General features: G+C 34.3%; 1 protein-coding gene and 1 pseudogene across 6 annotated transcripts; one reads left to right on the plus strand and one right to left on the minus strand.

The window, feature by feature from the left end:
* Positions 1 to 2,387: 2,387 nt before the first annotated feature.
* Positions 2,388 to 6,282, plus strand: LOC127136622 (uncharacterized). 6 transcript variants are annotated; one of them, XM_051063185.1, is made up of 12 exons: positions 2,388 to 2,591; positions 2,688 to 2,735; positions 2,821 to 2,872; positions 2,953 to 3,026; positions 3,121 to 3,262; positions 3,352 to 3,478; positions 3,560 to 3,777; positions 4,125 to 4,439; positions 4,726 to 5,166; positions 5,233 to 5,361; positions 5,483 to 5,550; positions 5,852 to 6,282. In XM_051063185.1, exons 5-12 carry the CDS (start codon positions 3,149 to 3,151, stop codon positions 5,871 to 5,873), a joined length of 1,434 nt encoding a protein of 477 aa, XP_050919142.1. In that variant the 5' UTR covers positions 2,388 to 2,591; positions 2,688 to 2,735; positions 2,821 to 2,872; positions 2,953 to 3,026; positions 3,121 to 3,148; the 3' UTR covers positions 5,874 to 6,282. The 6 variants fall into 6 exon arrangements, with proteins under 6 accessions (XP_050919142.1, XP_050919119.1, XP_050919125.1 ...); XM_051063162.1 differs by having other exon boundaries at positions 2,389 to 2,591; positions 3,135 to 3,262; XM_051063168.1 differs by having other exon boundaries at positions 2,390 to 2,591; positions 3,135 to 3,262; positions 5,855 to 6,282.
* A 14,681-nt stretch (positions 6,283 to 20,963) lies between these two features.
* Positions 20,964 to 26,964, minus strand: LOC127107021 (uncharacterized; annotated as a pseudogene).
* Positions 26,965 to 27,056: the final 92 nt, after the last annotated feature.

Raw genomic sequence — 27,056 nt, forward strand, 5'->3', positions numbered from 1 at the left:
TGATTCTTCTTCATTCATCCTCGAATTCTCAAACTTAGTGGTAAGTAGTTTCATCCTTGACATACAAACTTTATATGTGTCTTAGTGCGCAATTTTGAGAATCTTTCAAGCTTCTTTGGGTTATGAACATGTTCTCTCAAGCTTCTTTGGAATTTCCAAGAGCTTTCTCATCTCCAGCATCATTCCATTCAGCTTCTGTTTTTAAGCTCGTGTTTCCATCTTCAGAAGTGATTCTTGGATGTTTCTATCCTTTTATCACAATTTTCCATGCTTTTTTCCCATGGATTTGAGACATATCCCATCATTGTCTTCCAATAATCATAATTGGTGTCATTCAAGACAAGTCGTTTGTTGATTGATCTTCCATCTTTAATTGTCTCCATTTGAGCTGAATTTATCTTCCCTGAAGCTCACTCAACAAGATAGGGTGCCTGCTTTGATTCCAATTTAAATTATGTTCCTTAGGGGACGGATGTCGAACACAATGTCCTAGACAACTGTTTTGACAAGTTAAACCAGAAACAACACAATTGCAAGTACTAGATGAAGGAGCAGAAAAACAGTAAATAACACGATAATTGTTTACCAAGTTTGGTGAAACCACACCCACGTCTGGGGGGCTAAGTCTACAACCCAAAAAGGAAATTCACTATTAGTAGTTTAGTAAAATTAGTCTTGAAGCAACAATAAACCATATGTTGTTCAGTGTCTCTACCTAACATTATCCAATGACTTTCTATTTAGGATTCCCCTTAAACACGAGAACCTAGTCACTTTCTTCTCAATCACACAACCCTTGATTGGAGATTACAACTTAATAATCAATGTTAAATACTACCACTCAACTCTAGACTAACCTTCAATGCCAAGTTACTGAAACATACATGTGTACATACACCAATAACAATGACTCAAAATAAACCCTCGCACTCTAAAATCTTCAATGTGTTATTTGTCTTTCAATGTAGGTTCTGAGCTCCTTATATAGCATAATAATTATGGGCTTTTCTTCATGGATTTCAGATTTTATTTCGTCCAAAATTAATGTAGACTCTATTGGATATTTTTAGTTCCAAAAATATCTCCAACAAGATATGATTTGTTTCAATTTAACTTCAAATTAAAATCTTCATTTAAATCTGAATCAATCTTCATCCAGATGTCAAACAAATCACATAATCACATTGGTAAATAAAAGCAATAAAATATAACTGAATCTTCTCAAAAGATTCATTCAAAATATATCAATCTGGCGCCTGTTGAGGAAGGCCCATACGTCATGCCGACATGCTGGAGCATCACATTCAGCATGTGTCCCTTATGCACCTCCATACAGCTTAAGAAATCTAGATAATCTTGAACACTTTGAATACTTCTCCATGTTGTTGTTTTATAAAATGCAACCAATCCAAAGGGTCAATCTAATAGGAACTACACGCCTCCTTTATGTAGGAGAATGGAAAGCTAAAAAGGAAATGATCCATGTGTAATTTTAATGGTCCATTCGATTGGGTCTTTATTCCAATCGATTGGATGATCTAAATAATATATTATATTTGCTTATTTTGGAAAGTTTGGATAGAGAGTCATTGTCAATCATTAAGACACTATCATAATCGATTATATTTTCTCATTTTGAAAAGTTTGGATAGAGAGTCATTGTCAATCATTAAGACACCGTCATAATCGACTATATAATGTATTTTTCTTCTTCAAATCGATTGGCTTAATGTTCCAATTGATTAGATAGTTCAAAAAATACTTCATAAGAAACTGAGAGTTTCCTAATCAAATAACTTAGGTTTGAAAACATTTTAAAGTTTTTTAATAGTTAAAATAGAGGTTCAAACGAGCTTTTAAGTGGTTGTGTGTGAGTTACCTTAGTATTTTAGAAGTTACTTTCATACTTTCACAAAACTCTAGTCACTCCGATAGATACCGACCAGGCAAACTTTCATAGTCGCTCTCTTTATAAATTTTAAACTTTCAATATTCTTTGTCTGATTCATCCATTATATAAGCACTTTAAAGGAATCTTGAATCTCCTATTTAATGAGTCTTGAGATATCTTCAAGTTGGATTACCATCGTTAAAGAGTTAGAAAGCTATTACCACCGACTTTAACAATCATTGATATTCTCGTCATCAAATTTTTTGAAAAGATTCATAGCAAGAACATCAACTTTATACATACAAGCACATAGATTCACATTTACTTATGTATCTAGTATTTTATTATTTTACAATTTAATTTCTTATAGATACATGCTACAGGACATACTCAAATCGTAGTTATATGCATGCTACAGGACAAGTCACTACAACTGACAAATGAGACAAACATTACAAATTTCCAATCAAGCTTTTATGGCTAATAAATGGAAGGACCACACACTAGCTGGTTTCATCCAAAATCTAACCATATCCATTCTTCCCACCACTTAAACAAAAAAGTAAAAAAATTCTGTGTTATTCTAAACAAGACTTCAGTATATACATATATTAGTTACTGTTTAGTTACACCATCTCTTGTTTGGCCAATCTTTACTCAATTCTGCACCCTGCAATGCCAGGAACCATTCTGGTTTCAGGTGCTAAATTTTATGTAGTATGTAAAATTCAAGTATATCAGCAACCAAGGTTTTTTTTTTTTTTTTTTTGACTTTTCTTTGTTCAATTTTTTACAGTTCTTGAATTCATGGATCTTCCGTTTTCTTCGTCAACGCCTATTAGAGGTATGTAATTGTTCTTACTTTTTTAAATTTGTCCTTAATTATTCTCTCTTTTATCAACTTTTAACATAGTGTTTGATAAATGCAGCTTCTATGGGGAAAATTGAGTACCAAATCAGTGACAAAGGAAGCTTTTCCTTGTAAGATTAATTCAAAAACTCTTTATTTTTTTAGGTTATACCAATTTCGGTGTTGTGAACTGTTTGTTTTCATGTTTCAGTCCCATAGCTAGTCTCCGTGACGATTTGATTTTCAAAATTCATGACTCCGAAGGGAATGAACTATCGCGTGCAGGTTATATATAGTTATCTTTGATTGATAACATTCCAATTGATAAAATCGTTTAATATTTTTTTCGAATTTGATCAAAGTTTCTAACATGATGCAGTAAATAACTGGCAGGAGTATATATCAGAATGATATTAGAGAAAGGTGTTTGGGAAGACACGTTTCCGCTCGGGGAAGGTTACTTGCATTTGAGACTACAGGTTGTACTAAGTGATGAAGAGCGCGACAGAATTCGTATGATGGTACTCATTTCTCAAGTTTCGTAAACATTGCGAATTATAGGCCTTGGTCACTTTGTGTTCAAACTAACTTTTCTTTTATGATTTGTTAGAGACAATCTGCATTAAAGAAAAAACAGGAGGGGCTTCTTAATAGCAGTAAAAGAGGTGCAGAAAGTGAAAGAAATATGACTATTCGCAATGCGGGGTTACCTTTCCGCGCTAGTGATGAGGTCTCAGGTTTGATCTTACTTATCTGATTATAAAAATAGACATCTGAATCTGAAATAAAATGATAAAATAACAGAAGAATTTTGATAGTTATGAATTTGGTCCTACATGCATTCCCTCAAAGGCTTTTTCCTGATGTTTTAAGTGCTCCATCTTCTCAAGAATCATCACCAAAGCAATACCTTCAACATGAAGAAGCTTCTCAATTACGAAGTCCCGTTGATTTCTCCAATGACAGAGAAAGTTCCATTACAAATGTTGCTGAGGCTGAGGCTAAGGCTGAGCTTGAACAGAAACAGCTAAACTCAGTTAAGGATTAATCAATTTGCCATAATTTCTTTCTATGTAACACAGACACTTCAGATTAAAGACGTGTCATGTATCAAACACATGTTTGTGTATGACAAAAATTTCAACATTAATCACTTTCATTTTCTTAAATTACTATTGGTGTCTACGTGTTATTGTCATGTTTGGGAACCCGAATTCCCTGCAGTCAAGGATCTGTGACCGTCTGGTTTATCAATGACTGCAGGGATTCGAGTTCCATACTTGTGTCCATTTCTTCGTCAGTGATTCATTTCTCTTTTGATCCCAATAAGAAGACATGGAAAATGTACTATTGTTTGTTTAATGGTCATTTTACATGTTTTAGAACATTGCAGATCAATATAAGAAGACCGCATCAATAAAACCTGTATCAGAAGAAGTTAATCTCATTCAATTAGAGGATGGAGGTAAGAAGCCTGCCAATCAGCCGCCATCTGAGAATCATCCTCAGAAAGCTACTGATTCAGAAGAAATGGTCTTTTTGTTAAGCTCTGAAAAAGTTAATTCCTCAACAAATACTCCAATACAAGATAATCAAGAGGATGTTAGTCTTCCAAACTCGGAGAAGAAGGCTCGACTAGGAAGAACTCCTAGCAATGTTAAGAAAATGATAAGTGCTTTTGAAAGTGGTTTACCTAAGGTATATTTAGGTCTGTTTGGATTGGTTTATTTGATTATATATGCTAGCATAAGCACTTGTGAGATTGTTCGGAAGAACTTCTAGAAACTACTTAAGACATTTATAACTTCTCTTAGGATTGCTAGCTTATATGAAAACAATTTGACTTATAATTTCTACATAAGCACATGATACGCGCATTGGACTAAAATGTTCATCCAAACACGGCATGAGTGTTGTGCACTTGTGCTCTTACAGTATGATCAATACTTTTTGCAAGTTTTTCAACAAGTGAATTTTGACACAGGATATGAGGCCTCATATTAAACCACCTCCAACAAAATATCAAGCGAGTCCAATTGAAAAGAGAGATTCTTCGGGGACTCGGCATTTGGAGCAAGATAAGTCGTTGAACATGGAGCAAGAAAAGTCGAAAAGTGCTTCTTTGGTAAAAGACTTACAAGAAGTTCCAGAAAATATTGAAGAAAGTAAAGAGCAAATTCATATACCGAAAAGACAAATGAATTCAAATGCAAGAAATAAAGATCAAGAGGAAGAGACAAATGAAAATGCAGCATGTAGTAGAGATCAAGAGGAAGGGAAAGATTACAGAAATTCGACGAGAACATCGACATATGACTCTGGAGTTTCTTATGAATCATGTATTGAGAAGGACTTAGATAAAAACCATCACCCTTTTGAAAATTCTGAGGCCAGGATATTCGCAAAAATAGAAAATTTGAAAAAGGTATAAAAGTGTTTTTAGAGATTCTTTTGGTTAAATATTGTATTTTACTTTATATTTGTGTAACAGAATGCAGCATATATTGAAACTGAAACTGATGGAAGCAAGTATGAAAAAATACAGAAAATAGAAGAATCAAAAACCAATATTTCTGATGATGATAATGCAGATGAAAATTCTGGAGGACCATTTAATCAGGTTAACACCAACGTTATCACTGTTTTCATATTTGCAACAGTGGTCCAAATTTGATCATTGATTTTGTATGAAATTTGTATGAAATTTTTCTTTAGTAACATTTAACACTTTCATCTCTCAGGTAATAAAAGTTGCAATCATTATAGGCTTTGGATTTCTTGTTCTCCTTACCAGACAAAGAAATAAGAGGTATTTAAATTATACTATTTCTTTATTATTTTTCTATAATTGAAAGGTTTAACTGTCGCTGGTCGCGTAAAGGATTTCATGGTTTCGGTCCGTAACTGTGTTGCATAAAAACGATGAATAACAGTATCGGTATCAGCACCTTCTAATACCGTTTTGTCGCTGCCGTTTTTGCGGTAACGGACCGTTATATTAGAACCTTGAAATTTACACTTTTAAACTAGAACTTCTAGAATTAGTGTCTACGAGTTTGCTTTCTTTACTAATGAATAATAGCACGTTTTTAACTTTCTGAATGTACAAGAAGGAAGGAGAAGAGTGCCTGAGAATCTCAGTTCAAGAAACCTCAAATTCTTCATCTTTTGAAGCACATACATCTGCAGAATGCTGTTAACAACTTCCAAGTTTCAGATGCTGCATCAAGTATTGCATGAGTTGAAACCATGAGATTGCTGAGATAATTGAATCCTTCAAAAAGAAGAAACACAAACACAAATGTTCAGCTATGTTGAAGGGGCTTTAGGACTTAAGAGGCTTGACAACAGTTAGTTGATGTTTAAGGTTGAACTTTGTAACACTGTTCTTTATTGCATCAGCAATATCACTAGGCCTTTATTTCATCATAGATTTTGAGTTTCAATCACAATAATAATTTCATTTTATTGTTTTGTTTGTTACCTTTAGTGTACACCAAAATTTAACGCCATTATTCATCGCATCGTAGTTATACCTGAAGACTGTTTTTTTCTTCAAACATTTCTGAAATTAAAAATATTATTTATAAAAAAACAAATTTTAAACTTTTATAACACAGATATAAAATTTGATGTCATTACCCAACTTTACTAATGCACTAACTACAAAAATATATTTTAACCACTTATTTTAATTATAATTTATTAATGATATTAACAATTTTTCCCGCTCCTTTAATTAACTTTATTTTACTTTTAAAAAAATCATGATTGAAAATTCATTAACAAAATTATAAACTATATTAACCAATCTTATACATATCATTAATTAAAATTGATTTATCACATAACACTTATTTTTCTATGTCAGACCACTCAATAATTCAAGTTATAAACTATAATAATCAATTTACTACCCTCAATTAATCAAATTTTTTTCACTGAATACTACTTTTTAACATCAATATACATATTAATCAAATTATATATTATATTAAACAAATTTTTACACATTATTAACCAAAGTTGTTTTTGAAGAAAGGCGAAAAATGTAAAAAGTTAAAATTAGTAATATCACTTTTCATTGTATTTATAAAAGTGACATAGGGTGTAGGTGGATGTCAAAATAACATTTTTCTTAAATGTAATCTCATAAACAGTACTAATTCATATATAAAAAGACTCAGACACATTAACTTTTAATTGGACGTGTTTTATGAAGGTTCACAAATATTAAAATTATATAAGAAAAATAATGTGTCTTATATTGTCGACTAGAAGTTTATTAATTTAAGACCGATTTAATTCATAGACTCAATCTAATAAAAGCGTTTCATTGTCATACACATACAGGTGGACCATCATTCATGAACGTCGTATAGGAGCGCAGGCTTCCCACTCATTTGGCGTTGATCCACATCCAGCGATCGCCTACACTCAACGTCAAACCAACTAGGAAATTTTTTAACTGTCTCCTTTACACAAGTGTGATCATGAGATATGTCCAAGTATCATTTTTACAAATATTTGCAAAGTTCTACTTCATTCAAAGTCCATGACTAGAATGTTGCAGTGCAATATTTTGCAGGTATCCCTATGGTCATGGGAGAACCATAACCCAAGTGTTGGACAAGTGACTCAAAACACAAGAGAGACATGAATTGTGAAGGTTTTATTTTTTGTTTTATAAAAAATATCTTTGAGAAAATCATAGCTTAGAATCATTTGTAAAACAAACAAAGAAATAAGGAGCTGAATAAAGAAACACATGGAAATAAAGAGGAAAGAAAATAACTTATAAAGTAAAAGAGACGAGGGAAAGAGAAAGATACCATCAAATTATTGAGGTTTGATCTAAATGAAGGTGACATAATACTCTCTCTCCAAGAATTCTTCTTGAAAGTTTCCACTATCTTGAGAGTTTCTACTGTGAATATTCGTCATCCGCAAATAATTTTTTAAACTCCGAATTAGACGAAAAGGGAATGAGAGACGCACATCTTTTTGTTCCTCGAATAAATGAATGGTTGGCGTATGCTTTGTAACACCCCGAATAAAATAAGAGAATTATTTTATTTAAGTTAATAATATATTTATTAATTTAATTAAATAAATTGAATTATTGGATTATTATTATTATTATTATTTTGGAATAATAATTATTGGAAAATATATAAGTTGGAATAAGGAAAAAGAGTTTTCATTTTGTAAAAGGGTTTTACGTGAAAACTGAGAAGCTGCAGAGAAGTGGAGAAAGGGCAAAGAGGAAGAGCTAGAGTTGAAGAACGGAAAAGCTTGAAGCTTAGAGATTGCCGGATTATCTCAGGTAAGGGGGGTTTATCGTCGTTTAATGGGTATTATAGATTAACATGTCATGGGTAGTGATAGCCGTTGAATTGACCCTAATTGGGATTATGAATGCTGGAAAATTACGTTGGATGAAACTGTGTTTAGGCTGTAATTGAATATGTGTTTGGGTTAGTTGTGAATTTCCGAACGTATAGCTTTTTACGGAATTGGAATCGGAGGTCCGGAAGTCCTCCAACGGCGGAAACTGCGGAGAACTCTGCATTCTGCCTTGTGTTAGCGCAGGAACTGCTGTTTTGTCTGCGTTAACCGGTTAACCCAGGGTGTTAACCGGTTAACACTGTTATAAATTGTGAAAATGTGTTGTTTTGCCTGCCTTAACCGGTTAACCCAGGGCGTTAACCGGTTAACACTGTTGCGTTTTGCCAGAAAGTGTGTTTTGTCCTGCGTTAACCGGTTAACCCAGGGTGTTAACCGGTTAACACTGTTGGAAATCAGAAAATTTGATATTTTAATGTTGTGAACATAATTGGTGATTGGCATATTCTCGTTGATTTCGATGAGTAATTTTGTGGAGTTTATGTTATGAAGTGGTGATATAAATATGTTGATAAGTTGTGTTAAGTTGTTGAAAATACTGAGTTGTAGGCTTGATGAGCCAACGTTGATTTTAAGTTGATTATGTTGAAAATATTGTTGTGTTGCTGTTATTATTATGTTGTCGGAATTTAAAGTCGTGTATGCCATGTACATTTCATATGCATTAAGTCGGAGCTTTGCTCACACCACGTTGGCCTGGATTGGCAAAAATTGGAGCTTTGCTCACACCACGTTGGCCTGGATTGGCAAATTTTAAGTTGAAAGTTGAAGGCTTATGCCTTGATGCCCACTAAAATGGCAATGATTTTAAGTTGGGAGTTTTACTCCGATTGGTACCACATGCATGACGAGTCGAGTCTCATTTGAGTTGCATTTTGTGTTGTTATTGAGTTGCATTTTATGTTGTTATTGAGTTGTATTTTACGTTGTTATTGAGTATGATATTTGAGTTGATGTGCCGTTACTGAATGCATGATATGATTAGGGTGATTAACGTGTAAATTTACTTAACATAACATGATAATTTATAATGTTTGTTATATCGATTGAGGAACTCACCCTTACAACTATTTTTCAGGTAACGAGCAGTGAGTGAGTAGAAGCTAGTGCCTGGAGTCTAGTGTAGTCTACGTAGTGGGTCGTGCTCTGATAGATGTAACATCGGGACGGGATGTTTTAATTGTTTATTGTTGATTGTTGAACCTTTTTACCTGTAAAACGTTATATGTTTTGAATGGTTGGTTGATTCTATCCGCTGCGAATTTTGCAAAAATGTTGTTTTGATTAAATAAAGAGCATGACAGTTATTATGGTGTGAAATGTTGTGTGACACCCTTGGTGCATGATTACTCTGATATAAATATTGTTGTTGTTATTAAATAATTGGGGTATTTTAGAAGGGTGTTACATTAGTGGTATCAGAGCAGGTCGGTCTGTCCGGCCAGTCGTCGTGTCGTTACTGTCTAACAATTGTGTAATTGTTACTAGTCTAACTTTTAAGTTGTGTTGTAGTGATAAGTTGGAATGGCTGGAAGGAATGACGCTGCAATGGCTGCCGCAATGCAAGCGATGGCACAAGCTGTGCAGAACTTGCCAAATGCTGGTGGGGATGCTGGATCACGTAGCTTGGCGACTTTTCAAAGAGAGAATCCGCCGGTGTTTAAAGGGAAGCATGATCCAGATGCAGCCTTGGGATGGTTGAAAGAGATTGAGAGAATCTTCCGTGTTATGGATTGCACTCCAGCTCAGAAGGTTCGGTATGGTACTCACATGCTAGCAGTCGAAGCTGATGACTGGTGGCTAGAGACTCACGAGAGGTTGACCGTGGCAGGTGAAGTCATTACTTGGGATGTATTCCGTAGGGAATTCATGAGAAAGTATTATCCGGAGGATGTCCGTGGTAAGAAGGAAATTGAGTTCCTTGAGCTGAAGCAAGGAAACATGTCTGTCACTGATTATGCGGCGAAATTTGTGGAGCTGTCCAAATTTTATCCTCATTACACTGGTGCTGGTGCTGAATTTTCAAAGTGCATCAAGTTTGAAAACGGACTGCGCTCTGAAATTAAGAAGGCTGTTGGGTATCAGAAGATACGCAGTTTTACTGAATTGGTTGATAGCTGCAGGATATTTGAAGAAGACAATAATGCTCATTACAAGATTGTCAGTGACCGCAGAGGCAAGCAACATCAAAATCGTGGCAAGCCGTATGATGCTCCAGCTGGAAAAGGGAAGCAAAGAGCTGCTCCGGCTCAGAGAGCTAGTGGGGGAGGTGCTCCTGCTGGTATAATTTGCTTCAAATGTGGTCAGGCTGGTCATAAGAGTAATGTATGCACTGCTGAAGTAAAGAGGTGTTTTCGTTGTGGTAAGATTGGTCATGCAATAGCTGATTGCAAGCACAAGGAAGTGATTTGTTTTAATTGTGGCGAAGAAGGGCATATTGGAAGTCAGTGTCAGAAGCCAAAGAAATCTCAGACTGGAAGGGTGTTCGCATTGACCGGAACTCAAACCTCCAGTGAGGACAGACTTATCCGAGGTACGTGTTATATTAATGGCTTTCCTCTTGTAGCTATTATTGACACAGGTGCGACTCATTCCTTTATATCTTTGGATTGTGCTGTGAAACTTAAGTTAGAGATATCTGAGATGTTTGGTAGTATGGTAATTGATACTCCTGCGAAGGGTTCAGTGACTACTACTTCGGTTTGTTTAAATTGTCCTTTGAGTATTTTTGGTAGAGAATTTGGGATGGACCTAGTGTGTCTTCCACTAGTGCAGATTGATGTTATTCTGGGTATGAACTGGTTGGTGTTTAACCGAGTTTCTATCAATTGTTTTGATAAGACGGTGGTCTTTCCTGAGATTGAGGAGGGAAAGAGTTTGTTTCTATCAGCAAGGCAAGTGAATGAAGAAGTAGCTGATGGGGCAGAGTTGTTTATGCTGTTAGCAACTTTGGAGGCTAAAGATAAACTGGTGATTGGCGATCTAGCCGTGGTGTGTGATTTTCCTGATGTGTTTCCGGAAGAGGTGAATGAATTGCCGCCAGAGCGTGAAGTTGAGTTTTCGATTGATTTGGTACCTGGTACTAGGCCGATATCGATGGCTCCGTACCGTATGTCTGCTGTTGAGTTAACTGAATTGAAGAGTCAGTTGGAAGATCTGTTGGATAAGAAATTTATTCGTCCGAGTGTGTCACCGTGGGGTGCACCAGTGCTATTGGTTAAGAAGAAAGAAGGTACTATGAGGTTGTGTGTGGACTACAGGCAACTGAATAAAGTGACGATCAAGAATCGGTATCCTTTGCCGAGGATTGATGATTTGATGGATCAGTTGGTTGGTGCGAGTGTGTTCAGCAAAATAGATTTGAGATCTGGGTATCATCAGATCCGTGTGAAAACTGAGGATATTCAGAAGACTGCTTTCAGAACAAGGTATGGACATTATGAGTATTCTGTAATGCCTTTTGGTGTGACTAATGCGCCTGGAGTATTTATGGAGTATATGAATAGGATTTTCCATCCGTACCTAGACAAGTTTGTTGTGGTGTTTATTGATGATATTTTGGTGTATTCGAAATCTGAAGAAGAGCATGCTGAGCATTTGAGAGTAGTTTTAGAAGTTCTCCGAGAAAAGAAGTTATTTGCTAAACTATCCAAGTGTGAATTTTGGTTAGAAGAGGTTAGTTTTCTTGGTCATGTGATTTCAAGAGGTGGTGTTGCTGTTGATCCTTCTAAGATAGAAGCGGTATCTAAGTGGGAAGCTCCGAAGTCTGTTGCTGAGATTCGAAGTTTCCTTGGTTTGGCTGGTTATTATAGGAAGTTCATTGAAGGGTTTTCTAAGTTGGCGTTACCATTGACGATGTTGACTAGGAAGGGGCAAGCGTTTGTTTGGGACTCAAAATGTGAAGGAGGTTTCCAAGAGTTAAAGAGAAGGTTGACTACTGCTCCTATTCTGATATTACCGAGTTCGTCGGAATCATTTGAAGTTTACTGTGATGCTTCATTGTTGGGTTTGGGTGGTGTGTTGATGCAGAATAAGCAGGTTATAGCTTATGCTTCAAGACAGCTGAGGGTTCATGAGAGGAACTACCCGACGCACGATTTAGAGTTGGCGGCTGTGGTATTTGTTCTGAAGTTATGGAGGCATTACTTGTACGGGTCAAGATTTGAAGTTTTCAGTGACCATAAAAGTTTAAAGTATTTGTTTGATCAGAAAGAGCTGAATATGAGACAGAGAAGATGGTTAGAGTTTCTGAAGGATTATGACTTTGGTTTGAATTACCATCCGGGTAAAGCAAACGTAGTGGCTGATGCATTGAGTCGGAAATCATTACATATGTCTATGCTAATGGTTAAGGAATTGGATTTAATTGAGCAGTTTAGAGACTTGAGTTTGGTGTGTGAGAGTACTCACAATAGTGTTAAATTGGGAATGTTGAAATTAACAAGTGGTATTCTGGATGAGATCAGAGAGGGTCAGAAATCCGATGTGCTTTTGGTTGATAAGTTGACTCTGGTGAATCAGGGTCAAGGTGGTGAATTCAGAGTTGATGAAAATGGTATTCTGAAATTTGGTAATCGGGTGTGTATTCCGGATGTTACTGAGCTTAAGAAGAGTATTCTTGAGGAAGGACATCGTAGTGGGTTGAGTATTCATCCTGGAGCTACGAAGATGTATCATGATTTGAAGAAGTTATTTTGGTGGCCGGGAATGAAAAGAGAAATTGCGAGTTTTGTTTATTCCTGTTTGACTTGTCAGAAGTCAAAGATTGAGCATCAGAAGCCGTCTGGGCTAATGCAACCGTTGGCTATTCCAGAGTGGAAGTGGGATAGTATCAGTATGGATTTTGTTTCTGGTTTGCCGAGGACAATTAAGAATTTTGAAGCTATTTGGGTGATTGTTGACAGATTGACAAAGTCGGCTCATTTCATTCCGATCAGAATGGACTATCCGTTAGAAAAATTAGCTGAGTTGTATATTGAGAAAATTGTAAGTTTGCATGGTATTCCGTCGAGTATTGTTTCGGACAGAGATCCTAGATTTACCTCGAAGTTCTGGGAAGGTTTGCAGAAGGCTTTGGGAACTAAGCTGAGATTGAGCTCTGCATATCACCCGCAGACTGATGGTCAGACTGAGAGGACAATTCAGTCACTAGAGGATCTTTTGAGAGCTTGTGTTTTGGAGAAGGGAGGTGCTTGGGATTGCTATTTACCTTTGATTGAGTTTACCTACAACAATAGTTTTCATTCGAGCATTGGTATGGCGCCGTTTGAAGCTTTGTATGGTAGGAGATGTCGGACACCGTTATGTTGGTATGAGTCCGGTGAGAGTGCTGTGGTTGGACCGGAGATTGTTCAACAGACTACAGAAAAGATTAAGATGATTCAGGAGAAGATGAGAATTGCTCAGAGTCGTCAGAAGAGTTATCATGATAAGAGGAGGAAGTCACTTGAGTTCCAAGAGGGAGATCATGTGTTTCTTCGTGTTACTCCGATAACTGGTGTTGGTCGAGCTTTGAAGTCGAAGAAGTTGACACCTCGATTTATTGGTCCTTATCAGATTTTGGAGAGGATAGGGGAAGTAGCCTATCGTATCGCTTTACCGCCGTCACTTGCGAATTTGCATGAGGTTTTTCATGTATCTCAGTTGAGGAGGTACATTCATGATCCGTCGCATGTGATCCAAGTAGATGATGTACAGGTGAGAGATAACCTGACTGTTGAAACATCACCTATGAGGATCGAGGATCGAGAGTTGAAGCAGTTGCGGGGTAAAGAGATTGCCTTGGTGAAGGTAGCTTGGGGAGGACCAGCAGGTGGCAATGTGACTTGGGAACTGGAGAGTCAGATGAAGGAGTCTTATCCGGAGTTATTTGCTTGAGGTATGTTTTCGAGGACGAAAACTCTTTTAGTAGGGGAGAGTTGTAACACCCCGAATAAAATAAGAGAATTATTTTATTTAAGTTAATAATATATTTATTAATTTAATTAAATAAATTGAATTATTGGATTATTATTATTATTATTATTTTGGAATAATAATTATTGGAAAATATATAAGTTGGAATAAGGAAAAAGAGTTTTCATTTTGTAAAAGGGTTTTACGTGAAAACTGAGAAGCTGCAGAGAAATGGAGAAAGGGCAAAGAGGAAGAGCTAGAGAGCAAAGGTTGAAGAACGGAAAAGCTTGAAGCTTAGAGATTGCCGAATTATCTCAGGTAAGGGGGGTTTATCGTCGTTTAATGGGTATTATAGATTAACATGTCATGGGTAGTGATAGCCGTTGAATTGACCCTAATTGGGATTATGAATGCTGGAAAATTACGTTGGATGAAACTGTGTTTAGGCTGTAATTGAATATGTGTTTGGGTTAGTTGTGAATTTCCGAACGTATAGCTTTTTACGGAATTGGAATCGGAGGTCCGGAAGTCCTCCAACGGCGGAAAATGCGGAGAACTCTGCATTCTGCCTTGTGTTAGCGCAGGAACTGCTGTTTTGTCTGCGTTAACCGGTTAACCCAGGGTGTTAACCGGTTAACACTGTTATAAATTGTGAAAATGTGTTGTTTTGCCTGTGAAAATGTGAAAATGTGTTGTTTTGTCAAAATGTCAAAAAAAAATAGAGGCAAATAATTAATCTATTTTCTTTTCTTTTCTTTTATTGGAAAAAGATTGATTTTATTCCTTGTTTTTATTTTTATCTTATAAAATATCTAGACAAAATATCTAAGTTTTTGGGAATTTTATGAAATTTGCAAACCCAAATTATCCCATATATATATATATATATATATATATATATATATATATATATATATATATATATATATATATATATATATATATATATATATATATATATATATATATATATATATATATATATATATATATATATATATATATATATATATATATATATATATAATATATATATATATATATATATATATATATATATATATATATATATATATATATATATATATATATATATATATATATATATATATATATATATATATATATATATATATATATATATATATATATATATATATATATATATATATATATATATATATATATATATATATATATATATATATATATATATATGCACCATTTTTTCTATTGGTGTGGGTTTCTTGTTCTCTCAATCATTTGCATATTCCACCATATATATATATATATATATATATATATATATATATATATATATATATATATATGGTGGAATATGCAAATGATTGAGAGAACAAGAAACTCACACCAATAGAAAAGATGGTGCACCAATATATGAATAACTCTCTCTGATGAATAAGAGAAAAAGAAAAAATTCCCTCTTCTTTATGCTACAGTAACATGCTTTAATCCATATTTCTCATGTCTCACCCTCAAGACCCAATCACAAATTGATGCTCTCTCACATTACTTTCATGGCCAATCTATCACAACAACCAATATAACATGTCTCTTTTTCTTCCATTTTTGGGGTTATTGCAACACAACCTCCAAAAACTACACCACACAAAACCATACACTCACACATAACCATCTTCCACTTTTCAACCTACTATTGTCTTCTTCTTAAACAAACTTAAAACCAAAAACATTCGCTACCATTACATCTTAAAAAACCACCACCATCATCATGTGAAAACACTACACAACCACAAAACACTACACAACCATAGAACATTACGCAACCATAACACCACTGTAATCTCATCTTTGACAACTTCATAGACTTCTCATCTCTACCATACTTTTTCCTCTCTCACTCAAAAATAGTAAAAACCAAAAAAAAAGGAAGGTGAAAAAAGTGAAAACAATCACACTATAGTTTGCACGCTTCTACACAACCATTTCCATCTTCGTCTAACTCAAACCCCAACTTCCACAACCGATATCAGGAGAAATCACTATCATGTTAAGGGGACTCCACCTCACCCAACTGAAAACTCCTTCTTGCCTCACGAAACCACTTACTCACATTCGGCCACTACCTTTCATCTCGACACGTATCCACCGACAAACACACCTCATCACAACAGTCCCTCTTCCACAACAACATCATTTGAACCATGATTTCACAAACCACTCTTAAACCTCCTTATGGTTCACCCAGCGTAAACCACTATGACACATTCAACACTTCACCACGCCACCCCATAACTTTTCGCCGTTGACGAAGCAACATCTCTGGTAATCGCTTTTCCTCTAATCCCTTTTGAATACATTTGTTTGCTTTGTTGTTGTTTGAATTTGATTTATGTTTGTTTGAATTTGATCCCACATATTTCTGTAAGGTTCAATTTCTCTTTTGTTTATCCGATGTACTCCTGGATCTCCCTTTTGTTCTGATATATTTTAATAACCCCTTTTTTGTATCTGAGTTATGTTTTGAGGTATTTCCAAACTTTATCTGGTATATTTATGAATTATTCATTTATCTCTCTAATGTATAGCCATATGAGTTTTTTGTTCTAAGGTATTTCCAGAACTTATCCGATGTATTTTTTTCGGATTATTACTTTGTCTCTCTGAAATATTCCCATATGACTTTTATGTTCTGAGGTATTTCCAGAATTTATCCGATGTATTTCCAGATTATTCCTTGGTCTCTCTAATGTATTTCCAGATGAGATTTGTGTTCTGAGGTATTTCCAGAACTATATGATGTGTTTCTGGATTATTCCTTTATCTCTCTGATTTATTTCCATATAACTTTTGTGTTCTAAGGTATATCTAGAACTTATGCGATGTATTTCCGGATTATTCCTTTGTCTCTCTGATGTATTGCCAGATGAGTTTTGTGTTATGAGGTTATTCTAGAATTTATATGATGTATTTCCTAATTATTCCTTTGTCTTTCTGCTGTATTGACAAGTGAGTTTTGTGTTATGAGGTATTTTCAGAACTTATACAATGTATTTCCGGATTATACCTTTGTCTCTCTGATGTATTTCCATATGAGTTTTGTGTTTTGAGTTTTGTGTTTTGTAATTTTGATGTATTTCTAGAACTAGTTTATCTTATCTGATGTATTGTCGGATGTGTATGTCATTTTGATGTATTTTTAGAATTTGTTTCTTTTATCCAGTGTATTGTTGGATGTGTCTATTATTCATATGTATTTCTATAATTTGTTTCTTTTATCTGATGTATTGTCAGATGTGTATGTTATTTTGATACATTTCCAGGATTTGTTACTTTTATTCGATGTATTGTCAGATGTGTTTGTCATTCTGATGTATTTCTGTAATTTATTCCTTTTATCTGATGTATTGTCGAATGTGTATGTCATTCTGGTGTATTTCCAGAATTTGTTTCTTTTATCCGATGTATTGTCGAACGTGTTTGTCATTCTGACGTATTTCTAGAATTTGTTTCTTTGGTTCTGTGAGAAGCCAGAAAAAACTATTTTCCTCAAAGTATCTCTAGTAAGTCATTTCACCTTTATCTCATTTTGTTCCCTAACAAACCTCATTTATATGCCATGTCAACAATCCCTAAAGAATTTGCTTCACATTTCATATCCCCAGTAAGAAAAAGCTTTCATAAACTCATAACATATCATATTATTTTATTTCATTTTATCAAGGGACAAAATTTAGATTCTTTAGTATTTAATTATCTCCTACCGCGATCATATGAAGAGTGACCTTCTTCATTTTCTCTGGTCGAAGATATTTAAATAAGGGCAGTTGCCAAATCCCAATTTTGCCCATAAATCAATAAATCGAAACATTCATCATGACATTTGCATCATCTGGATATCATAACATGCATTCCTTTTTGCATAACGCTTCAAAAATCGACCAGAATAAAATTTCAGTTTTATAGACAAACTAGTTAAATCAATTTTCAAATGCACGTAAAATGAGCGAGAGGAAAATTTTGAGATTGGGCTTGCAGATGTATGTTTTATTGATCTACGATTCGCGTAGTTTAACCCAACATGCTCATTTAATTTTTTTCTATTCCCATCGTGCTCGCACTTTGATCAACATGAGTCTTTTCAACCGAGCATTTTTTATTGTAAAAATTGATCTTTAACTGTCTGTTTTGCAAAACCTTATTTCGTGTAGATTATTTTAATGCGTTAAGTTTATTTTTTTTGCACGTTTTCGCGCATGACTTTTGTTCATTTTCATTCATTTTATTTTTGTTTTTTAATCAAAATGTCAAAAGATAAATAAATAGAGGCAAATAATTAACCAATTTGATTTTATTTTCTTTTATTGAAAAAAGATTGATTTTATTGCTTGATTTTATCTTTAGCATATAAAATATATAGACAAAATATCTAAGGGTTTTGGGACATTTTATGAAATTTGCAACCCTAAAGTATCCCCTATATATATAGTAGCATTTGACAATGATTGAGAGAACAAGAAACCCACACCAATAGAAAAAATGACGCACCAATATATGATTAACTCTCTCTCACTAATAAGAGGAAAAAGAAAAAGTTTCCTCTTTTTATGCTATAGTAACATGCTTTAATCCACATTTCCCACGTCTCACTCTCAAGACCCAATCACACACTAATTCTCTCTCACTTTATTTTAATGGCCAATCTATCATAGCAACCAATATAACCTATCTCTTTTTCTTCCATTTTTGGTGTTACTGCAACACAACCTCTAAAAAATACATAACATAAAACCATACACTCACGCATAATCTTCTCCTTCAAAAAAAACTTAAAACCACACACTTTTGTCTACCATAAATCTCAAAAATACACGACCATCATCATGTGAAAACACTACACAGCCACAAAACACTACACAACCATAAAATACTACACAACTATAACATCATTGTAATTTCATCCCCACCAACTTCATAGACTTCTCATCACTGCCATACTTTTTCCACTCGCACTAAAAAATATTAGAAAGAAAAAAAAAGTAAGTTCATTCCTCTAATCTCTCTCACAAACACACAAAAGCATTATGCACGACTTTTTTGTGAATCTTAGAGAAAAGTAAAGAACTAAAAACAGTGAAAACAATCACATATTGTAATTCACGCGCCTCTACACAACCATTTCCATCTTCGTCAAACCCAAACCCCATCTTCTGCCACTAATATCAAAAGCAATCTCCACCACGTTAAGGTTACTTCACCTCACCCAACCGAAAACTCCTCTTTACCTCACGAAACCACATACTCACATTTGGCCACTGCCTATCATCTCAACTCGCATCCACCAACAAACACACATCACCACAATAGAGCCCCTTCCACAATAACATCATATGAACCATGATTTCACAAATTACCCTAAAATTCCCCCTGTTCACCCACCACAAACCCCAGTGACACACTTAACACTTCACCACGCCACCACAACAACCTGCCGACACTGATGAATTATGGCGAAGTAACATCTCCCATAACCGCTTTCCTCCGATCCATTTTGAATACATTTGTTTTCTTTATTTTTGTTTGAATTGTAGCTATGTATGTTTGAATGTTTGTTTTGGTTTGAGAGGATTAAAAAAATAGACGAGAGAAAGATAGAAAGAATGACATAAGAGAAATACTCCCTCCGTCTCATAAAAAAAATTCTATTTGAACAATTTACGGTTCTTAAGAAAATGATTGGATGTGTTAGTTTTGATGATAAAACTAATATCATTTGCTAAAATGCCCCTATTAATTATAGTTAAAAAGTGGGTGGATAAAGTGAAAGTTAATAAATAGGGGTATGATAGTGAAAAAATAATAATAAATGTTACATTGATATTGTAAAAGGACAATTATTTTGAGACAGAAAAAAAATGCAAATGAGATACTTTTTATGAGACGAAGGGAGTAAGAGATTGAGAGAGAGAGAGAGAGACAGATAGAGGAGTTCATTTTATGTGTTTCTAAAATAAGATGAATAGAGAGCTGAGAGAGAGAGAGATTGGGCATGAGAAGAACAGTTGGGTTGTTGAACCTGTTATTTTGCTTTTTCTCATTTGGTTCATTGTTTCTTTGTTTTCTTATTTTTATTATTTTTAAATTCCAGGGCACATGTCACCAGATCTTTGGTTACTTTTAAAGCTAGTGGGATACCTGTGCTATCGCACGGGATCCGTCGGGATTTATATTATATGATTGTCACTATTACTTTTCAAATTTATATATATTTATTAAGTTCATTAATATTTATATAATTAAAAATATATTGCATAAACAATTTTTTTATAAAATATGAGAGCGAACATTTTTTTGTTGTCAAATTAATGAATCATTTAATATGTGAGAAACATTTGTATGAAAATGTTGGATAAAATAAAAGGGCGGATTTATATAGCTATTCTGGACAAATAGCATAGTAAACTTTAGTTCGAAAAGTATTCTGGATCTTAAAACTAAAATGAATTTAAAACTAAAATAAATTGAAATTTGAAACATTCTTAAATAAAAAAAACAATAGAAATTTCAACCATAGTCCAATTATTCAAAGTAAAAAAATTGCTATCAAAAGTTAACAAACAACTGTGTCTTTGGCCGAATGAGGATCAAGTAGTCTCATTCAATTGAATTGTGTGTGACCACATGATGGCTAGCATGCCTGCATGACAAACAAATACAATTCATGAGTTTAAGTGAATGTCTCATAAGATGAAAAGTAAAATAACATTAGTAGCATAAAGCATTAGAAGGATGTTCATACAAAAGAACCATTTGACTCATATACAGTAAGCATGATAATTTATTTAATTTCATATAGTCGAGGTAAGCAAAAAAGTTATTGAATAAAGTAGAAAGTAATTAAATTGTTGTCAAAATATAATAAGATAAAAAGCTTACCGGTTAACCAAGTGCTTCGAAGACCTCCTTGTACACAACATTTGTAGTAGTCGAACACGGTGAATTGTCCTTGACATGGATTAGGATTTTTAGCCCACTTTTGCTCTTAACTCGTGAAATAGCAACATACAACTGACCATGACTAAATACTGGAGTAGGCAAGTACAATCCAACACTATCAAGTGATTGACCTTGGGATTTATTAATTGTCATTGCATAGGAGACAATTATTGGAAATTGTCTCTGAATCAACTTAAATGGCCAAGGTGAATCAGACGGTGACATAGACATTCTTGGAATGTAAAAAATGCTACCTATGTTCTTTCCAGACATGATCTTTGCCTCTATGACATGATTTGCTAACCTTGTAACAATTAATCTTGTTCCATTGCACAGTCCATCAACCTGGTCCAAATTTCTCATTAGTATAATAGGTGTACCGACCTTCAATTTGATCTTATGATTTGGAATTCCTGATGTTCTTAATTTACTAAGAAATTCAGGAGTTAAAACTTCATAAGATTCATTATAAGTTGTGTCTGTTCTATCAATTGAATTGAAACTCAAATACTCTTTCTCTTCCCCTGAAATATCCGTTCATAAAACAAAACATAAAACATTATTAAAAATAATTGCTATAGTGTATTGTTTTATGTTTAGAAAAGATAAAAGCTAACTAACATTTACCTGGTATCAGATCCAATATGTAATGATTGATTCTATCCACAACTTCAATGGTTGAGGCAAGAATGGCTTTTCCTTGTAAGAACGTAACATCTTGAAATTTTTCCAACAAAATCGGATATGTGTAATCAACGATAGCCCTTATTGGATCTTCAAAATTTGAAATTAATAATTCTTTTGGAATTTCTATATCAACCAATCCATCATTTGGTTCAGAAATCTTACCATCACCAACTTGCAATATCCATTTTGAGAATTTTGCTAGTTCATCAGAACTTGTATTATCCCTTCCATGTCGAAGTCTCATATTCTTTGTGAGCTTTAGAACCTGACAATATTCCCAAACATAGGATGAGCTAATAGATGCATGGACAGTATCAGAATGACTTGCTCTAGGAACAACTGGAAGAATCTGTCGGAAATCTCCTCCGAAAACAACAACCTTTCCACCAAAAATTGCATTTTGGAAACCCTTTTTGCTCATGACATCTTTTAGGGTTTTATCCAATGCCTCAAAGCAGTGCCTATGAGACATAGGTGCTTCATCCCATATTATGACATCGGTGGCTTCAAGTAGTTGTGAATGATCAGTGTCTTTGTCGATATTGCAAGTTGAGTTGTCAAGTGTTGGCACGGGTATTTTGAACTTTGAATGTGCGGTTCTTCCACCTGGCAATAATAATGATGCTATCCCACTTGAAGCAACAGTAAGAACAATTTTTTTCTGTGAACGAAGGGCACTTGATAGTGTTCTCCACATGAAAGTTTTGTCGGTTCCTCCGTAACCATGTAAAAAAAACACACCTCCTCTTTTTTTGTTGACAGCATCCATGATGGTATGATATATTGCAAGTTGTTCATCTTTAAATTATCAAGTTATAATTATAAGTAGAAAAAATATAAGAGATTTTTAAATTCATAATAAAAATAAAATATGTCACCTGTAAGTGCATGAAAAAGCTCTTCGAAATTCTTTTGCTCTTTCTCAGCATTGTAATCAAGTTCGTCGTAAATCAGCCGGTTGCCAACATGCTTTGTGACATAGCTATCCGGATATGGAATACATGTAAATTCATGTAAACTTCTTCTATTTGATTGCATCATATTTTCAATCTCAATGAGTGTCAAATTCTTTAACTCAATGTCTGATAGTTGCAATTCTGTCAACATTTTATAAGCAGTTATATAGTAACAATTTGAATATATATCATAAAATACATATACAACCTGAAAGTGTATATCTAATATTATTACAAAAATTTCAACGGATAGCATTAGATAAGTAGTTAGATTCAGCTTAGAAACATTATTCTAAAATTTGAAGATCAAATTCAACACAAAATTGTATTTTAATTAGTTAGGAATATGAATGCATATAATGTTCCTGTAAGGAACAACATACTTACAAAATGTAGGATATATATGAATAGTTAGGTAATATTTAACAAATAGGTATTGTATGTATCTTAATCATGTCTGCCATTAGTTACTTAATAGTTAACATATAATGTATGATGTAATATTAATCAAATTCTGTTTACACTTAGTTTTATGATGCGCAGAGCTAATTAATTAATATAAAACATATGGGTCAACACAAATTCATATATGAAAGATATAAATTTTTTTGATAATTAGTAAAGACATTCTCTATAAAATAAAATAAGTTAAATAAATATTCAGACTGTTGCATATAGTGCAGACCAAAACTATTTCTTCAAAGGAAAAACAAATAATGGAAATTTACCTCTTCTATTAGTATTCTGTCTCTGTTGATATAAAATACCGTCAGATAAAGTCCTCCAGGTTTGTTCCCAAACATGACGTGGCCTATTCACTGTACTGGATAGCAACATCGTAATAAATAACTTTCTCAAAAAATGTCCAGAACCCCAATCTTTTGCTTCATTTATCGTTGCAACATATTCACTGTCATCGTTAAGAAATCCCATATGGAAGCATGCATCCCTAAAGCTATCCTGAACCTTTCCATCAACGAATTTTATATCTTCATAGCAAGTAGGGCCCTTGACAACTGTCAGCATCATTCTCAAATAATACAACTCACCGGTACTTGGAGGAACCCAAATTAGGCGGCCAATAGTATGACCCCTTTTTCGTGGTCTCCACCGTCTATATCTTCTATCATATACAAACTTCGTCAGAAATTGAGAGTAAGTTAAATTTTGTGCCTCAAAGTATATTTTGTTTGCTTCCATCCACGCCATAAACATTGATTCTTTCACACTTGGTTTGTCAAGCACCTCATCAATCAATTCATAATCAGTATAGTAAACAGAATTATCTCCCTCAAGATGGAAGTACAACCTCTCAACTGCTGGTGACCTACCATGAATAGGAAATGAAAAAAGCCTCCAACACGCTTCACTTGGTGAGACATATCTACAATCAAGATATTGCTTGATTTCCTCAACATTTCTTATGACCGAAGTTCCATCAGATTCAGTTTGGACAACCGCAGCAGTAATTCTATCATAACCTTTGTTAGTATACTTGAATAAGTACTTAATAGAAGTACTCTGATTACACCACTCCATATTGACGTGTGCTTGATATTTTTTCAACAAATATGGATTATAAGGAACTACATACCTGTTATCAAGTTGAACTTGTTTTTTCATAACCGTATTACCAGTTTCTCTTCTTCGGTACATAGGATATCCATCTTGATCAACAATGGTCTGGGGCTGAAACTTTTTGGGAAAGTATTTTGAGCACTTTCCATCTTTCATGCAGGGTGAAGACCTGTTTGCTATACCACATGGACCATGGATCATATGTGTCTTTACCAAATCATATAGTGGCTTATCATCTTGTTCTGTTGGTATCTCTGCTGAAATGATCTTGTCTGTATCATTTGGAGTTGGATACTTGCTGGAGGGATGCAAGAATAGAAGGATATGGGAATGTGGTAAACCCCGCTTTTGAAATTCAATTGTGTATATATATGCAATAAAATGAGTTTATCATTAAATATTCGGATAATACGTATATCATTAGATAAAATAATTAGAATTAAAACTTACATGCAACAACTCTCGCTAACACATGCTTTTTTGTTAGATTACATAACAACTCATCAAACTTAATCTTGAAGACTCTAGAAATGATATCCGGACGATCTTGAGAATTCAAGTTATTTTTGGCAACCAATCTCTGAATTTCAGGCCAGTTAGGATTGCAAGTAAATGTGATAAAAAGATCCGGAAAACCAAAGTGACTACAAATAGCCATGCCATCAAAATAAAGTTGTTCCATGAACCTTCGACTTCCAACATAAGTCGACGGTAAAACGACTCTTTTACCTTTGTTGGAACCTTGAGTGTTGGCATTCTGTTCTCCATCATTCAAATTGCCATATTTAGAAACACGTAACCTTTTTTGATGTTTTCTTATATAATTTAATCTTTGGGACTCCATCATCGTAAATCCATCAACCAAGAATTGTTGAAACAACCTTCTTGACAGTAATAGTGTTTGTGCTTCATTTTTCCTAGATTGAATCCTAAAAGCAAGCCATTCTCTAATTGTAAGCTTATTCCTCTTCATTGGTTTTTTTGAATTAGTTTCCCTAAGAAGAACGCCAACTCTAAATCCATCTTCACCGTAAGGAAACAACAGTGGATACTGGTATGACAAATAACTTGGATGAAACTCACTTATTCTTTTCAGTTGTCCACTCTATCTCTCAAGAAGAATATCTCTTTTATGGCCTGTATCAACATCACCAACGATAAGTGCGGCGACCTCTGAAACAGTTGGATGGTTGTAGATCCTGCCGTCTGTTGATCTGTCAGAGATTAATTTCAACTTAAGATCAAGTAAACTGCAATTTTTCAATCTATCTGCTGCCATCCTAAAAGACTTAGCATGTGTGTTGAACTTATCCAACATAAGCTTCAATCTTTTAACAGTATCTGGAATAATATAGGGGTTGTTCCTGCATATTGATTTTCCAAAGGTTAGTCTATTCAAAATCTATTAATAGTATACTGTGATGGCATATTTTTTAGAATTATGGAATTTTTAATCATGAAGTAAATCGTATGAAGAATATAAACTCACCCTATTGCTTCAATTCTATTTTGAACCTCATTGTCGGTGTCGAAAATGTATAGTTGAGCAAACTTTGGAGATTCTCCAGGTAAAGGAAGCATGCTCCCAATCCGATGGCAGACTTGTCCATGTATTCTTAGATTAGGTGGTCCCCTTCCGTCTTGAAATCTGTTGTCGACCTTCATACCCGATGATGTAAAAGAAAATATCATGTTGTACAATCGACAATATTGTTGATAATTTATACTTTCGCTTTCGCTATTATCAAACAATAAATGTCGAAGTAATAATGGTGGTGTTTTCAAAAGTGGCAAAACAACTTTTCCGTTTCCGCAACATAGTTGGAACTTAGGAACTGAACAATTCTTTCCTTTCTTTATTTTTTCTTGATACCACATAAGTGCTCCACAATGTGTGCACTCAACCGTAGGATCACCAATATCAGAATAATCTATTTAAAAGAAACGTTTTTTAATATTATAATGCATTTATTAAATTTGCTAAGTCTGTTAAATGAAAAGTTATAAGTAAAACAAATGTTAGAGTTAAACATACCAATATTGCAAGAATCAATTGATGAGGAATTGTATTGAAAGGCTTCGTCATCATCAAGACTGGAACTGGAATCATAATTTCCATCTGCAACATTAAATTCGCAAGAGCTGTCACTGATAGAATCATCAGTGGATGTATCATCAACAGAGTTATGCATAGCAATGTTAAAATTTGGAACAGAATTGAAAGTAGATGCATCATGTACAGGAGAATTGGGTGTGGATGAAGAAGAGGGATCATGATTCTCATTGGCAAAATAATTTAAAAGTTTCACACTCATGGATTGAATAGCACCCACATTCAGTTGTTTTTTGGATTTGTAAGCAGAAGTACTTGGTTGCGCACTCATGTTCAAGTTTCTTGCATTAGAATGTGGAGAAGTTATATTGGAAGGTGGTGTTACTAAATGAGTAAATGATGGAGTATTGATCCTGAAACAACTTGGAGAATTCTTGTCAAAGTTCTCATCATGAGATTGTGAGATTCTTCTTTGCAGAATTTGTTTTCTCCTTTCCCGTGCAAAAGCCGCAACTTGTTTTATAGAGACACTTTCAAAATTCTTCATTGAAATACCACTGTCTGTTGCAATTCCAGGAGAATATGAAAACATATTTCTTTCATTAAGAACAATTGAAGTTATATTAGACAATGGTGTTCTGATGATTGGCCTCGATGGAGCGTAGTACATCTGAGAAGCTTCATAGTGGTTATAAAAGTTATCTATGTTTCAGAGTTTTTTCGATCTTCTATCTTTAAGAATTTGCTTCCTTTTACGTCGTG

Source organism: Lathyrus oleraceus, chromosome 1 (assembly GCF_024323335.1).
Source record: "Lathyrus oleraceus cultivar Zhongwan6 chromosome 1, CAAS_Psat_ZW6_1.0, whole genome shotgun sequence".
Classification (NCBI taxonomy): Eukaryota; Viridiplantae; Streptophyta; class Magnoliopsida; order Fabales; family Fabaceae; genus Lathyrus; species Lathyrus oleraceus.